Genomic DNA, 17316 nt, shown 5'->3' with positions numbered 1-17316 from the left:
TATACATAATTTACAAAATGAGAGAGAATGTGGAGAGACTGGTTCAGCACTTGCTGTCACAGTGGCCATGAAAATGTGCTAACTTAAACAGGGTGAACTGTGAACGTGGAACTTTAAGACCACTAGACTTTCCCACAGCCTGCACTCCAACCAGTGCCTCCTCAGCTGAGATCTTCTTAAATGAGATATGTCTACAAAGTCCAGATGTATAATCGTTGTAAACACCTGGGTGTATATTTTGACACCATGAGTGTCAGAAAGAAGATGAGGCTGTAGGAAACACAGACTCTGATCTCGGCCCAAAGAATTCCTTTGCGATGAGCTGAAGGCATTAATCACAGTGTTCCTTCCTCAGCAGACCAGAGTGACTTTTCTCGGACATGTAAGGTGTTTTGTCTTAATCATTTGTAAGTTACATCAACCCTCCCTAAATCCTGATTGGGATAGGAAAAGTTCTGAAGAAATAGTGCATTTCATTGTAGATATCTCTAAGACATTAAGAAAGGAACAATTAGGTAACAGTCTTTAAAGACAAATAGATCTGTATTTTTTATATTGCTTTAGAAAGCTTGACTAAAAGCTAAGTTTGTATTCTTTTAATACTCTATTATCTAAAATTCTTTACTTTCACTAATTCTTTGCCAGATCCCTTCATATTTATTCCTATATCTCTGAGAAACAAACCATTGCTTGCTTTGTAAAATCCTTCCTAAAAACACAATTCTGTATCCCTATAGGCACCTATTTGAGCTTTTGTTTTTATTGTTAAATCATAGCTGTGTACATTAATGCAATCATGGGGCACCATACACTGGTTTTATAGACCGTTTGACACATTTTCATCACACCTATTTGAGCTTAAAAGACTTATCTTGACTGTGTCATCACAATTCTACTGACCTGCTGATTTTGCTACTCCAATAGAATTACTAATCAATTAATTTTATTTAAAAAGTCATTTGCTTATATGATCACCAAGAAACGATCTCTGTGTTTTCAACTCTCATTCATTCATAATTATTTTTAAGCGTATTTTAATACAAAAGCATTGCATTGCAGAAAGCATTGCATAGTGCATTGTGGGGCTATAAAGGCTGCATAAAAAATACTGCATCTTCTAGTAACTCATAGTCCAAGGAGGGATGAAGTGTGTTATTCAAGAAGCAAAGAACAAAATCTGACCTTAATAATGAAATGATCAAAGTAGCACTTAAAATCACATATTACCATTTCTAGTACAAATTTAAGTGAGCTTTGTACTCTCCACTCCTGGCCACTGCTCCTGCAGTTCTGAATAGTTAAAGATTTGTCTGTTGTTTTTTCTGATACTAGAACAGTTGTTTGCACTCACTATTCCAAAGCAAGTTCTTGGTTGTGTGTATCCAAAAGGGCTGGAGGCTAATAGAGCAAATGTCCAGACCCTGAAGCCTGCTGAACTAATTTTAGGATGCTGGCTTCTTACATCACGTAGGCAAAAGTCAGTACAGGACTCCGAGTTCTCACTGTGAGAGTGTTATGGTTAGAAATGTTAAGAAATCCCACAAACAGTAGTCATCAGAGGTCCCAAAGCTATCACAGAACAAAAATGTACAATTTTTTTTTTTTGTCTTAAGTTTTCTTTTTCATTGGCAGCACCCATGGCTCAGTTGGCAGGGTGTCCGTAGCTCAGTTGGCAAGGCGCTGGCCACATACACCAAGGCCGGAGCGTTCAAACCTGGCCTGGGCCAGCTAAAACAACAATGATAATTGTAACAACAACAAAAAAATAGCTGGGCATTGTTGGCTCCTATAGTCCCAGCTATTTGGGAGGCTGAGGCAAGAGAATCACTTAAGTCCAAGAGTTTGAGGTTGCTGTGACCTGTGACGCCATGGCACTCTACCAAGGGTGACAGAGTGAGACTGTTTTTTTTTAAAGGTTTTTGTTAGACTTTTCAGTTTTTTGAGACTTCTTTTTCCTTTAAAGTATAACTTCACAGTACTGTTTTCTCCAATATTTATAGGAAAAAAGGAAATTCAAAAGGATTCTGCCCAATCTCTCACATATTACATGACTGGAGTTTTATTACTGATGCGATAGTGTAGGTCATCTGCTTCAACCTATATCCATTCTCATTTCTAATCTTCCCCTCTGCTCCAGCATTTCACAGAAGCAGAAAATGGGTTGAAAATGGTTGCATAAAGCTACATTCCACTGTGTGATATAACTCTAGAAATGTAATGTAAATATAATTCTGTCTCTCCAGAAATGGCTCTCAGCCTAAGGAAGTTATTCACCCAAGGTTATACCTCCCTTCCTAGAAATAGCCGGCATCAAAGATTACTTGAATCAGGTTACAGAAGGCCATTCTTCCTTGTTGCAATTGAGACAACTCTGAAGGCCAATCCCAGCTCATCTGAGGCCTCCACTAAATTGCATCAACAGTTCAATTTCTCCCTTGCCCAAATCCTGCATCTTTCACTCTTCAGGTATTATTTCCGAAAGCATCTGCCACCAACTCCCCTATCTTCTAATCTCTCTCTTAGAGTCTGTTTTCTCAGAAAGTCAGGCTATGACCCTTATATATCCTTTAAAAATTCAAGGAACTTATACCTAGTGCTTCTGATTTTTTTGTAATTAATTTTATTACAGTAAGAAACTGCATTTAAAACAAAGTCATTATAAAAATAGTTGCCCTTTAACACCATTTTACATAAAAGAGAACTAGACTGTGAAAGCCAAATATTTGGGCCCATCTCCTGCCTGTGCTGTCAGCTGGTATGTTTCTCATAAGCATCAGTTTATCAAGCTCTGAAGTAAGAAGTACCAAAGCCACATAATGTTTTCAACCAAGAAGTATAATCTTAGACAAATAAGCCGATTTTTGCCTTTCCATAAAATGAAATATATTTTCCCTGTGGGTTTTAAGAATCAAAAACAACTTTAGATAGCCTATCTTTTATCTGCTAATTAACATTTTGTAGAGCATAGTAAGAAATGTCAAGGAAGAAAGAAAGTAATAACCTTATAAAAATAATGATTCCTAAATGGAATAGCAAACATCTTTAAACGTGTGACTAAAAAATTTGAGCAACTCTATGGTTTCGGTTTACACGAGACTTGATATAAGACTCAATACCACAGTAAATCTAAATAATTGCAAATAAGGCCATTTACCTATCTACTTACTTGGAATGAATTCATAACTCTGCCAAAATATAGATATGCTTTTTTGTCAGCATGGTTCTCTAAGGTCTTATCACTCATCGGATACAAAGAGACTATTTTATTTACAGACAGTTTAGGAATTTATTTTTCGTTTTAAAAATGTGGTTCTACAGTGAAGTAGATTCCTTTTGTTGGATACAGTTTCACTAACACAGACCTTGAAGATAGCAAAGAACGCAATACGACAAAGTTATTCAAAAGAATCCATATTCCATTGTCTCTCCATTTCTTATTGAAGTTACTAAGGGTAGTGCTCAATGATTTTCCAAAGTGAAATGCTCAGTATCCGTCATTCAGGGCAAGAAACAGAACATTATCACCAGGTGTTGGATTGTCCCTTGTAGTCACTAGTGAACTCGCATTAAAGGTAAATGGCCTCCTGAATTCTAACATATGGATCATTTTGCTTATTTTTGAAATTTACATAAATTGAATCATACAGATATGTTAGGTTTCTATATTGCAAGATTACATCAGTGAGATTCTCTGCATTGTTTTGTGTTGTTTTAGAGTGGTTATTATTATTTTTTTATTGTTGGAGATTCATTGAGGGTATAAGAAACCAGGTTACACTGATGGCATTTGTTAGATAAAGTCCCTCTTACAAGTGTGCCTTGCCCCCAAAAGGTGTGTCACATACCAAGACCCCTCCACCCTCCCTCCTTCCCTAGTTTGGTTATTTTTATTGTTGCATGGTATTCCATTGTAGAATGAAGATATGATATGAAAAATAGCCCACCTTCTGATACTTGCATCTTTGGGTGATCATATTATATACTTCAATTGGTACATACCCAAGAGGTGAATATATCTAAGAATAGAATTGTTGAATATGAATATCCTTATAAATTTTGAAACTCTTAATTTCATAAATTTAAATTTAAAACCATGTACACATATTATCTGATGATTTTAAAAAATAACAAAATAAGTTGCTAACCATTTTATGGGCTCCATTTATGTAGAGTAAGACACTAGGAATAAGAGAAAGTTTGTAGGGCGGCACCTGTGGCTCAGTGAGTAGGGCGCTGGCCCCAAATACCAAGGGTGGTGGGTTCAAACCCGGCCTCAGCCAAACTGCAAGAAAAAATAGCCAGGTGTTGTAGAGGCTGATACACAGGAGGCTGAGGCAAGAGAATTGCCTAAGCCCAAGAGCTGGAGGTTGCTGTGAGCTGTGATGCCACGGTACTCTACCCAGGGCAACAAAGTGAGACTCTGTCTCTAAAAAAAAAAAAAAAGAAGAAGGTTTGTAATTTAGGGCATGGAAAAACTCAGAGTTTCAGGTGACAATATGAGGCAGCCCAGTACAGTGGATAGAGCAAACACAGCATCAGTTTATTAAGCTCTGAAGTTTCAATGTTTGTAAATTACGGATGTTCCCGTCAATTTTTTTTTTAAAGAAACAAACAAAAAAAGGATATAATATGAGGCACACAGCCCTCTTTATTTTTGGAAAAGCAGGATACCATATAGGTTGCCAGGTGTATCCTGGAGCAAGTTGCTTAAGCTGTCTGAGTCTGAGTCTTTGTTTCCCATGTGTAGAATCATGAAAATCTCACCACATGATAATTTCGTGATGATTCAAATGAAATGATAATTAGCAAGGCATTTAACAAGTGAATGATATTGAAACGTTTTCAGTATTTGTTAGATTCCATTTCTCTTTTTTCTAAATCACATTATTTTCTTTCCTGTTTATAGAAAACAGTTTTAACTGCCCTTTATACATTAGACAATGTTGTTAAAGGATACTATATTTATAACTGATAACACAAAGAGACCTCAACACTGATGCATTTACTTACTCATTCGTTCATTCAACAGATACTTAGCTAGCACCAATTTTGTGCCAGGTAATAAGCTATACAACATGCATGTATGAAGATGAATTAAATACATTACATCCTTATCATGAAGTAATTCACAATCTGTTAGAGGAGGGGAGATTTGAACTTGAATGCCTAAGTGCATAAGACAGTCCTATGTGTAAAAAGTGCCACAAAAGTGGTATAAAGAAATGTTAATCAAACATAAAAAAAGGGAGCCATGTTTCTGGACAGAGTAATCAGAAAGTAATTCATGAGAGCATCACTGTATTCTCTGGTCTCTGAAAGGTGCATAAAACTTTGTTAAATTGAGTCATCCCCAAAACAAAGAAATATGTGAAGGGAAAAACACATGAAAGGCAGTGCCTATTTGCAGACTGGCAATTCGTCTCACTTAGCATGAGTCTGGGGTCTGTTTAAGGGAATAGAACAGGAAACTAAATTCTATTATGATATGCTGAGCAGTTTTCAGGGCTCTTTTGTTTGTTTCATTTAATTTTTTTTCTTGGTAGACAATGGAAACCATTGGAGAAATTTATGGAGTGGAATGCCATCATTTAACTTGTTTTAGGAAGAAATCCTGCAAGCGGGTTACATAAGAATCTGGAACACGCTATATACAGGAAGACTTGTTATGAACCAGTCTTGATGGCTCAGGCGTGGGGTCACAGAGAAGAGACAAAGACAAGAAAATGGAGGGTAGCCAGAGACTGAGAAGAGAGTGTGAGAAAAAATCAATGGGCTATGGAAATGTATTAGTTGAGAAAGATCATACATCATGCAGAAAAGCCCCACAGATTCTGAAACACAGTGATTTGGGGGAAGAAAGCAATGAAAGATTGGCTCAGTCAGGACTTATCTACAAGAGGAAAGCAGCTACAAGAGGATAGTATCAGGGCAGGAGCTTCACCGAGTATTACAGCCGGGAGGATGAGGATCAAGAGCGCAGAACTCAGAAATCAGACCTCCCTGAGTCCACATTCTGGCTCGCCCATGTGCTAGCTGTGTGACTCTAGCTAGTTGCTTTATCTCTCCAAGCCTTAGTTCTCTCATCAGTAAATTAAAGAACATTATTATGAGAGGCATGATAATAGTATCCACTCCATGGCTTGAACAGTTGGCATTCGTTGTAAAGTGGGCAGTTTTATACTTATTCTAGAAAAATTGAGAGAAGAATGTACTAGAGCATGGGAGAACATGAAGTAAGCAGAAGGACTCAACTATTGATATATTCCTTTGACTAAATTGTATTGATTGAATGCCTACTAGGTGCCAGGCACTGTTCTGTGTATTGGGTGATGCAAAGTGATCAAAACAGGCAAAGTCTATGCCCTTATAGAGATTCATATTAAAATACAGGGAGCAAATAATAATACATAAATACAAAAGTAAACAGTAAGATAGTGATATGCATTAACAAAGAAAGATAAAACCGAATAAAGAGGCAGAGAGTAACCAGAGATGTTATGTTGGGCAGTGGTCAGGGGAGACTATTTATGAAGATGGCAGCTGAACAAAGACCTGATTGAAATGGGGATAAGCCATGTAAACATCTATGAAAAGAGATTTCTGACAGAACTGCAAGTCCCTGAGTTGAGATATGCTTATTGTCCACAGAACAGAGAGACAGCTACATGGCTGTAATGGATTATAGAGAGGAGTAGAAGAGAAGTGAGGGTTGAGGCCAGAGGCAGGATTATAAGGGACATCTAAATTTATTGGATTTTGTTCTACATGTGATAGAAAATCACAGAGGAGTAACATGATCTAATTTGTATATTACAAGACTGCTGTGTAGGGGCAAGAGCTACAGAAGCCAGACTCACTACCAGCTTATAGCTGCATTCTGGTAACTGGAAAGGCATGGTGGTGGCGCCGACAAGGGTAAAACAGTGAAGAGGAAGACAGTGGTCAAATCTGGGGCTTGAAAGCAGCAACTCCAGTATTTCAGAAAAGACCAAATTTGGGCTATGAGGAAATCAGAATGAAGAACCATGAAACTAGAGTTTCTAACCAGAGTAAACAGATAAACAGTGGTACCACCTATTGAAATAAGAAAAGCAGAGTAACGATCAGGTTTAAAGGTGGGGAGAGAAAATTTGGAAAATCAAGCACATAGGTGATGTGCCTTTTATTTATTTATTTTTTTTTTGTAGAGACAGAGTCTCACTGTACCGCCCTCGGGTAGAGTGCCGTGGCGTCACACGGCTCACAGCAACCTCTAACTCTTGGGCTTACGCGATTCTCTTGCCTCAGCCTCCCAGGCAGCTGGGACTACAGGTGCCCACCACAACGCCCGGCTATTTTTTGTTACAGTTTGGCCGGGGCTGGGTTTGAACCCGCCACCCTCGGCATATGGGGCCGGTGCCCTACTCACTGAGCCACAGGCGCCGCCCAGTGATGTGCCTTTTAAATAGCCATTTTGGAGAAGATGAATTGACAGCTGATATAAAAATTGATGTGGATTCTGGGAAGAGATTAGGGGCTGTAGAATCAGTGGGGAGTCTAAGGCCATGTGTAGTCGACAATGTTGGCTAAGATGCCAGTGTAGACAGAGACAGGAGAAGCCTGAAGACTGAGCCCTGGGGCACTTTCTCACTCTTAGAGATCAGGGCGAGGAAGGGAAAGAAGTGAAGGATACTCAGGACGGGCAGCCAGTGGGGTAGGAAGAAATCCTGGGGCATTTGGGACCCAATGAACCCAGAGAAAGGAAAAGGGTGAGAGCCTATGCCAAGCCTTGCTGAAAGTCTGAAATTTGACAATTTGATTTGACAATGTGGAGACTGCTGATAACCTTGATTTCAGTGGAGAGGGACTGTAAATATGTATTTTTAAATCATAAGAAAGATAACAAAATAGAAGAAGGTGAGTACAGACAACTTTTTACCTTTTTCAGTAAAAAGGAGAGGGGGGCTAGTTGGACAGGGAAGCGGTATCAAGTGAATATATTTTAAAATAGGAGTTGAGACAGAATGCTAATTGTTGGTACGCTTATTACAGTGATCAGAAGGGAAGAAATTGATGGAGTGGGACAGGAAAAAGGTAATTACAGAAGAAGAGCCCCTCAGTGGGTGGGAAAGGGTGGCAACAAGATCCTCACGGAGCAGCACATGCGGAGCAATAGACTTGAAGGAAGGGCGGGATGTCGTGTTCTGAATGCTGTCCATATCTTGGCGATATAAGAAGAGAGATTATTAACTAAGAGTGAGGAAAGAAGAGAGGCATCGGTGTTTGGAAATAAGAATACGTACAAGACATTCATCTTACAAAGCAAAACACTCGGGAAATGCAGTGACATTTCCAGGCAGATGACTGCTCCCTGTGGACATGTGGTCATGAACACTGGGTCAGCTGGCTGTTCTGTTTTTCTCTAGACACAGTCAGTTGTTAGGGAACAGGGTTGGAATTGGTGGACCTGCTGATTTAATCAGAGTTGAGATATTTTTTCAGGTAAGTAAGATGGAGAAAGAGGGTTAAGGAGATGAGACTGAAGATTATAAATGACGATGGATCTTGAGTTTGGAGGGAAATGAGGACAGGAAGGTGATGAGGGACAGTGGGAAGGTGACAGAGTTAATGGATTGGAGGTCTTAGTGCGATTGAAGAATTGCTGGCAAGGGGCAATAAAATGTAAGCAGGAAACTAATAATAAGAGAATACAAAGAAGGATGACAGAAACTGACATTTTGTATTGCTTTGGTATGACACAGAATTATAAATTGGGTGGGAAAGACCCGGTATCATTGCAGGTAACAGAAAGGAGCCAACAGTACAGAGTATCAGATGGATTATCTTCATGAATACTATAATAACCAAGATTGATCTTAGAGATAATTGGAAAGGAAGTGATCCCCAGGCACTAATTTTGTCAGTGAAGGTGGGAGGATGACTGAAAACTTCAATAAAGGAGGGGCTAGTTAAGAGAGTGTCTGACAACACCTGCTTCTAGGGAACTAGGTCATTTAAGAGTGAAAATTGGACTTATCGAAAAGTAAAAAGAAAAATTTAAAAAGCCAGAAGATGTTCATTAGAACAAGATTAATAATCTGTAACAGAAATTTCAGAAATTTACAATTTATTAAAGATGTATCCATCCATTTTCCAACAGACCATTAGACATTATACAAAAATACAACAGAGAAGCAGGACTCTGCCTTCTAATTATAAGTGATGTTTTAGTTGTTCTTCATTATTTCCGCTTGCCTGGAGAGGTCAAGGAAAACTGTAATTATTTTAGTAATTGGATATTTTATAGAAAAGATGCAGAAAGCATTTCATTTCTTCATTGAAAGAATGAAATTGCAGCACCATCTGGACTCACCAGGATTGCTGGACTGTGCATCCATGGGGATCATAAGCTTGGCCCGGGTGGCCCGGCGTGCAGCCAGTGACCTCTCCAGGGTGGACATGGAGCTCCCTGCCTCCTCAGTATCCTGACCTGAAAAAGAAAGAAAACTCATGAGAAACACCTCTTCTCCAGTGATGTCACATTCTATACACAGTCAGGCATTTCAATGTCTTTATTCTTTGATGCAGTCAGTTGTTAGGGTACAGGATTGGAATTGTTGGATATTTAAATGATAGTATCTACTTCCTTATTACCCAAATTATATAACTTCATTGTACAAGTAGAAATATAATTAAGTGTAACCTCATTACCCAGAAAAAACTATTGTTTATATGTTGATGCTTACATATGTATGAATATGTGAAAGGGAAGAGTATATATTAATATATTTATTAAAAAAAATGGCTTTATGATGTACAAACTGTTTTGTCACTGGCTTAAAAGTTAACACAAACATCTTTCCCTGGCCATTAATGTTGGTAACAGTTTTTAACAGCTACATAATATTCCATTCTATTAATTTGCTACAATTTATAAAGCTAATACTCTAGGTCCAAAGACATTAAAACTTATTACAAGCAAAGGAAATAAGTTATATTCTTCAAAAATAAGAATGGGCATATTTATATAAATTTATGATTCCATGAAAATATCATACTAAAAAGTCACTACACAGGACACAAGTGAGCTATGCAGATTTGAATGATAACAATATATGCTAAGAAAAATAAAAGTTCTGAGTAGCATGAATCATACACGTGAATTTGTGTAATATACATATTAAAAGCATATTGTACATCTGCACCTGGATGTATGTATTCATATGCATCTTCTATTTGTGTAAGAAAGTTAGATGCAAAATTTTTAACATGGCATTTCTTTTGTGAAAGAGATTAAGAATTTAGACCGGAGAAGAGCCAAACATATTTTTTACTATTTGGGTTAATATTTCAATCACCTTTTTGCTTTTTTCAAAATTTTTTGATTATTTTTTAACACATGCATGCATTCTTTCTAAATTATCATCATCGTTAATAAAATTTAAAACTAAAAGTAACTCTGGAAGAAATTTCCATATGGGTGAGATAATGGTAGCTTCCCAAATCTGATTCTGTCCATACATCTTCCAAAAGTACAGAACCATATTAGATAAATGAAACTGTGCAAATCCTTTTGGATCCAGCACAGCCATAGAACGTAAAACAAGACAAATCCAAATTATCAAATACTTGTAAGTATTTACAATACTTACAAAATAAGTAATAATACAAAATAAATAATACTTTTCAGCAAAACTATTGGTCAAGCTGCAGCTATAAAAAAAATCATTGTGGAAAGTGGGATGTCTGGAAGAACTGAACAGGAGAGACAAGAGGGGAATAAAGATCCCATGACTGACCTAAAATCATCCTCAAAAAAAGCAAGGTCAGCCCAATTGTATAGATATGAAGAAGCTTCTGGAGACCAGAGCATTTAAAAGTATGTAAGTTTTAAAGTGCTAGCCTCAGAAAGGCATCATTTCTTTTCTTGGCTAAAACAAAGAGATTCATTTCTGTAGAAAATGTAGTATCCAAAATTGTTGATAAAAAAGGAAAAATGGTACGGGGCTAAAAAATATTAAAAGAATTAAGGGCAGAAAATTTCCTACATTTGTCAAAAGACACAAGTAAATCTATAGATTCAAAAAATTCAGTAAACTTGGGATAAAACCTAAAAAATCCATGCCAGACAGGGTTCAACTTCCAAAAATTAAGTGACCACAACAAATCTTAACAATCCTGAGAGGAAAATAACCTTTTAATAAGGTAAAACAGTTAGAATGACGGCAGATTTCTCATCAGAACACATAGAGGCCAGAAGTAAATGACACGCTTTCCAAGTACTGAAAAAGAACTTGCAATCCGGAGTTGGCTTAAAAATCTACTTCAAGAATGGAAGTGAAATGAAGTCATTCCCCAATGAAGGTAAACAGAGAATTTGTCTCTAGCAGACCAACCCTCAAAAAATAATGAAGGAATTTCTAAACAGAAAATGATATAAAGAAACTTGCATAATTAAAAAGGAAGAAGAAACAGCAGAAGAGGGAAAGGATCAATAAATATGATAGCCCTTCATCCCTTATAGTTTTCAAAATTATATTTGACAGTGAAAATAAAAATTAGAACACTACCTTACACAGCTCCTTAAAAAAAAAGTAAGTCTGGATTCAACTAGTCTAGGGGTAAAACTTTTCTAATAAGTCATTTGATATTGTTGGGTGTCTCTGTGTTTTTTATTTTGCAATTACTTTCTTTTTTTTGGAACAGAGTCTCATTTTGTCACCCTTGGTAGAGTGCCATTGTGTCATAGCTTACTGTAACCTCAAACTCTTGGGCTCAACCAATCCTCTGTCTCAACCTCCTGAGTGTCTGAGACTATCAGAACCTACCCCAACACTGGGCTAGTTTTTAGAGACAGGGTCTCACTTTTGCTCAGGCTGGATTCAAACTCCCGAGCTCAAGCATTCTTCATTCTTTATAAGTAAAAGTAAGACACCAACCCTGTGGCCTTGCTATAGTGGGATTATAATATAGAATAAATTCATTTTATGAAAGAAAATTCTATTTGTAAGTCATGCAGATTAAATAGACCGAAACACTGGCCTTTCTCTGTTGTTAATCATTAAGAAAAGGATTTTGAAATCTAGTAGATGTAAAAAAGATGTGTCATGAAGAAAAGACTTTTATCATCTTACTTCCTGCATATTTTAGTTGAATGCTCTATGTGGGTGGCTAGGGAATAAAGTAGGTTTTGTTTAAGCAGCTTAGATACTAGAAGTCGGAGGATGAGTAAAAGCAATATGTAACTTTCATTTCATGAAATTTTTGTTGTTAGCTATTGCTCAATTCAATTTTCTGTACCTAAGGTATAAAAAATTGCAAATTATTTTCTAGTTTTATCCAAAGAGCTAATGTCATGGGCAGAAAATAGGGTAAGTGTTTATATAAAAGTATTACATAAATTAATTGAAATTAGATCACCAAAGCTTGAATATTGGAGTTGGATGGATTTTTGGTCCTGGCTGGCTGATATTAGCGCTGAAATTTGGGCCTATTACTTAGCCCTTCTTAACTTCAGTTACTTCATTTATTATATGAAAAGAATGATAGCACCTACCTCAAAATATTTTGTAAGGATTACATAAGACAATGTATACAAGTCCCGATCACTAAAATCAACATAGAGTAATTTGTCCTTACAAAGTTCTTGCCTACTTGGAAGCCCCATTGTTAAATATAATGCTGCTTGGTAATGCTGTCCACTAGGGGAGAGTTTTGTTCTTTTAACCAGGAGAACTCAAAGAACACAGGTAATGTAAAGTATAACTTGTGGGATTCTGAGAGCTACCTTCCTTGTTATTGCAAAACTGGCAACATATTCCTCTAACTTGGGAAAAATGGGCAGAAATACCCTCATGTCCTAAAGAAAAGAGCCATCATTTGCTATTAAACCTTCCCCTAGCACTTGTTTAGAGACATCAAAACTGGTATAGCTGCCCCCAAATGTCATCTCAGTGTGTAAAAGATGAAGAAAAAAAGCCAAAAGTAGGTGTCCCAGACATATTCGGCAAAACCTTCTGTAGGCAGAGAGGCAATTGTGTCTCCTCCGGTGGTCGCAGAGCTCTTCCCCCCTACCTTTTGTCTAGCCAAGAACAAAGCTGCAAGAGGAATCACCCGTAAAATGTAACGAGGGCCGTCCAAGCTGCAGCTGTAGGCTGCATGCTGATTTTGTGAGGACATTTTTGCTTACGGGTGGCGTTGGATATAACAAAATATATGCACAAATCTTTTTTTAAATTGCTAACCAGACTTTCTTAGTGTTTGTGTATTTAATATGTGGTCCAAGACAACTCTTCTTCTTTCAATGTGTGGCCGAGAAGAAAGAAGAAAAAAGGTTGGACACTCCTGATTGTAGAGGAGATTTTGTTTTTCATTCATTCCCTTGTAAAAAAGCCTGTTCAGGCAGCAGGCATGCTGATCTACCCAGTGTCCATCTCAGCAGAGGAAAAGGCAACCGGCCAGGGCAGGGCTGCGAGAGGGCCAGTGGTGGAGTCCATGCTCTCTTACCACTGGACCTGGTAAGGATGTAGGGGATTCCTACAAGCTAAGTGGACATGTGGAGAGTAGGTCATATTTGAGTCCTCTGGATGGAATTTTCTCAGGTGTGGTGACTGACCAGAGACCCCATGAGGGGTAACAGGTGGGATGGTGTTAAGCCCTGACTTGGTGACTCACATCATGGAACTGAGCAATGGAGGAGTCACACAGGGTCCAGTAAAGAATTCATGCTTGTGTTTCATAAAAGACCCAGAATATGGATGACACACAGAGGCCTGCCCGTGTGTCCAGAAAAGCAGTGAAGAACTTCAAATAGTCCTTTCTTCCCCCCTCCCCTCTTCCCCTCTGCACCACGCTCTTCCCCTTCCCCCACAGACCCAGGATGAATGGGGAGGAAAGGAAGACGCACAGGTGCTTCTGAAGCAGACCGGCCCCGACCTTCTCCTGCCCCACCACTCCATTTCACCCTGAGATGCTGGAAGAATTAAAACACAAACTATGACGACCCTTCGGAGCCCAAAGCCAAAAATCCAGCTGACCAGAATGAAGGGGAATCATTAATTAAATTCCAGATCATAGATTTTAGCAGAACTAGCCTGCCCTTTAATAACTGAAAATTATTCAATATGCTTCCATGGATTATTAAAAAAAAAGAGAGAAAACAAATAACTGAAAGTGACAGAAAAGTCAGAGAATCGGCCTAAGATATCAATTAAGGGCTAGAAAAAAACAAATTCAACAACTCGTGGTGGAAAATAAGAAACTGAATTCATTTTTATGTAATTCTGAGCTGACAGAGTACAGAAAACCGGTTACACATTCAAATAACTAAAATACTTCAAGTTTGAAAACAGCAGCTCCTCATTCTGTAATCACATCATCAGCAGACCAATGATTTTTTAAATGAGAGTATTTGGTTGCTTATTCTATATCCTATAAGCACTTGGATAATATGAGGACCCACATAAAGTATAGTATCTTATAAGCTCTTTCTGACTCCTGGATCAATGGATTTCTGTACCAATTTATTGACTAGCAGATTTTTTCTTTAGATCCTTTTGTATAACAACATAGCTTTCAAACAGACGCCATCAGGATAGGCTGGTGATTACATAACATGATTGTATGGCGATGAGGGTTGATTTTTGTCAGTAATCAAAGCCAAACTAACATGGTATTCAGTTTTTTCTTTTTTATATCTCAAGTGTCCCTGATCTGAATTTTTAAAATGAAGAACGGATAGCAAATTTAGAATCAACTTTCAGTTATCTACAGAAATAGAGAACTAAAAAATATATTGGCTTCAAATTGTATTGCCTTGAAAAAACGTTTGCTTAAGGTTTAAACTAAAAGCAATCACTTCTTTTAGGCTTCATATTTCAATATTTCCCAACTGCATTACTTTGAAGTTTCAAGAATAATTCAAATTATAAAAGGCAGGTAATAGGCTAATGGAGAAGAGAAACATACTGGTTAATGAATCAAATGTGTAGTAGATTATTTTACGTATTGATAAAGGACCCACAATGACATTCGTTAGAGGAAAGATCCTAGGAGAAGGGGTGGGACTCTTGTGGGGTTTACAGTGGGTGTTCCCCGAAGCCACAGAGCAGGTAAGTACCTGAATGAGAGGTGCTCTTGCTTCCCAATTGGGTTTCTGACTGGCTGTGGCTGACTGGTGTGAGGTCTTGGCAACTTTGAATGGGAGAGTCCCTTCCTGTGGGGTCAGTGCCTGACGGCTTCTCAATATTTTTCATCTCCATTTCTTCATGATGGATCCAAAGATCCGGAGGTCGGAGGTCCTTTTGGCTGCCCTTCCTTTTGCCGATGCTGTGGGTGGCCCGTTTCCTGTGGAACAAAGTTAGAAGGCAAACGTGAGAGCCTCTATTCACCTCCTTGCTTTCCTCCCTGAATTCAACTCTGAAGCAGGGAAGGAAACAAAAGGACTCCCAGGGGAGCCCTGCGAAACCCTAGAATTGGCAGACTTGTCTTGGCTGCCTTTCCTCTTCTCCCCTGGAGCTTCACCGCATTATAGGAGATGTGGTGCAGAATCCCCAGGGCCCCAGCTGCCTGCCAGAGAGCTCCTTCCTCCAGCTTCACTGGCTGCAGATTCGCTCGCCAGGTGACAATGGGTCAGATGGAGCCATATGCCAGTCTTTGGAGCCGGGCATAAGATACCTGACTGCAACATCTGTTTAGGAGATAAATGAAGGAGTTGCTTCAAAAGGGCAAATGGAAAAAAGAGAGCAGAATGTGTGCCAAGAGTTAAGATTGGGGCTTAGAAGAAAGCCTATAGCTCAGCTGTATAATTTAGTGTGCAATTAGGAAGCTTGCTGTTTGAAAACAAAAGGCTGCTGGAAGATACTCTTAGGAGAATAAAACACTTTTGCCTTGGAGTCACTAAGTATCTAGATTCAAATATAGTCAGACCATCCTTTGAAATGAGGAGAACTCAGTTTGAAAATCTACCTCACATGTCTTTTATTTGCTTCGATCAGAATTCAGCAACCATAGATTTTGGTTTGGGCGGTAATCTCTTCTCGGGGCTAGTAAGATTCCAGGCTCTCTGCATGCATGCCAGGTAAAGTGGCACGAGGCTTCAAGCTAGCCAGTCTGCGCCAGGGCCAGTAAACTATGGCTGGCAAGCCAAATCTGGCCATGGCCTGGTTTTGTAAATACAGTTTTATTAAAACATGAAAAGCTCATTCATTTTCTTAAAGTAATGGCAGAATTGAATAGTGATGCCAGAGAACATATGGCTTGAAAAGCCTAAAGAATGTATTTTTCAGGTCCTGAATTTTCAGAAATAGTTTTTGACCCTGGCTCTATACTTTTTATAATCTTTTAAAAATCTCTTCTTGTAATTTCTGTTTCTTTCAAAATAATGTCTACTATAAGACTGAATGTAAATAGTTAAAATCAAGCTTTGACAGAAGTCCTGAGAGCACTTCCTTCCCACTTCATTCATTTACAAGGAACACTTTATTATGATAACTACATTCCACAGTTGCTTTATAGTTCAAAGGAGCTGCTCTCAGTGAAAATGCTTTTTTTCTTTTTTCTTTTTTAATTACAATCATAACTGTATACATTTATGGGTTATAATGTGATGATTTGATATACAATGGGGAATGCTTAAATCGAACTGATTAACATAACCATCTCCTCACTTATTTTTTGTGGTAGGTATTTAAAATTTACTCTTAGTTATTTTGAAATACACCCTTGCATTGTACACATGAGGCGAGAGGTGATTGATGGGAGGAGGGGGGGCATTTGGTGGGATCCAGCCTAGTGTGAAAATACTTTGCAACCTATGCGAAGCTTTTGGGAGTGGCTTTGGTTCCCCAACTGCTGAATAAGCAGCTCTGTAACTATTCAGCAACTAATAAATGTTTGGTGGTGTAATAACTTGTTGAATTTTCCCTAACTTTCTTTTTTGTCTTTTCTTGAAGCATGTGGATGAGGATAGGAGACAAAAAACTGCAGACTTAATATTTATTCTGTAGTTCAGTAGAGAAAACATTAAAAAAATTAGCATTCTGCTGATTTCCTGACAGCAGCTCTACACTGTCTCTATCATCTGAAATGACTCCTGGATCATTTTCCTTTGTCCAAGATAATAACTCACAGCCAATCACCATCTCCCTCAGTTTAATTCTGCACACTTCCCCTGCCTGCAGGAAACTGACTTGCAACTCACACATTGCTCTTTATTTTATCTACCCCTGGTAACTTCACAGAAGAATTTAAGGTCATTCTCAAACTTGGAGGCTTCACCATGCTAACTTTCTTTCTACCTGTTCAAAATGCTATATCACTTAAGCCCAGTATCCATGT

At 38.2% G+C, this 17316-nt stretch overlaps 1 protein-coding gene across 1 annotated transcript in view; it reads right to left on the bottom strand.

The window, feature by feature from the left end:
• Window positions 1-17316, bottom strand: part of DCC (DCC netrin 1 receptor) — a 1249028-nt gene that overhangs the window by 42952 nt on the left and 1188760 nt on the right. Inside the window, 2 exon segments of the mRNA XM_053571848.1 lie at window positions 9353-9469; window positions 15098-15324. Coding sequence (XP_053427823.1) covers window positions 9353-9469; window positions 15098-15324 — 344 coding nt within the window.

The sequence above is a fragment of the Nycticebus coucang genome, chromosome 19 (assembly GCF_027406575.1).
Source record: "Nycticebus coucang isolate mNycCou1 chromosome 19, mNycCou1.pri, whole genome shotgun sequence".
Classification (NCBI taxonomy): Eukaryota; Metazoa; Chordata; class Mammalia; order Primates; family Lorisidae; genus Nycticebus; species Nycticebus coucang.
The sequence above is the reverse complement of the archived record's forward strand: the minus strand, read 5'-3'. Positions and strand labels throughout refer to the sequence as shown.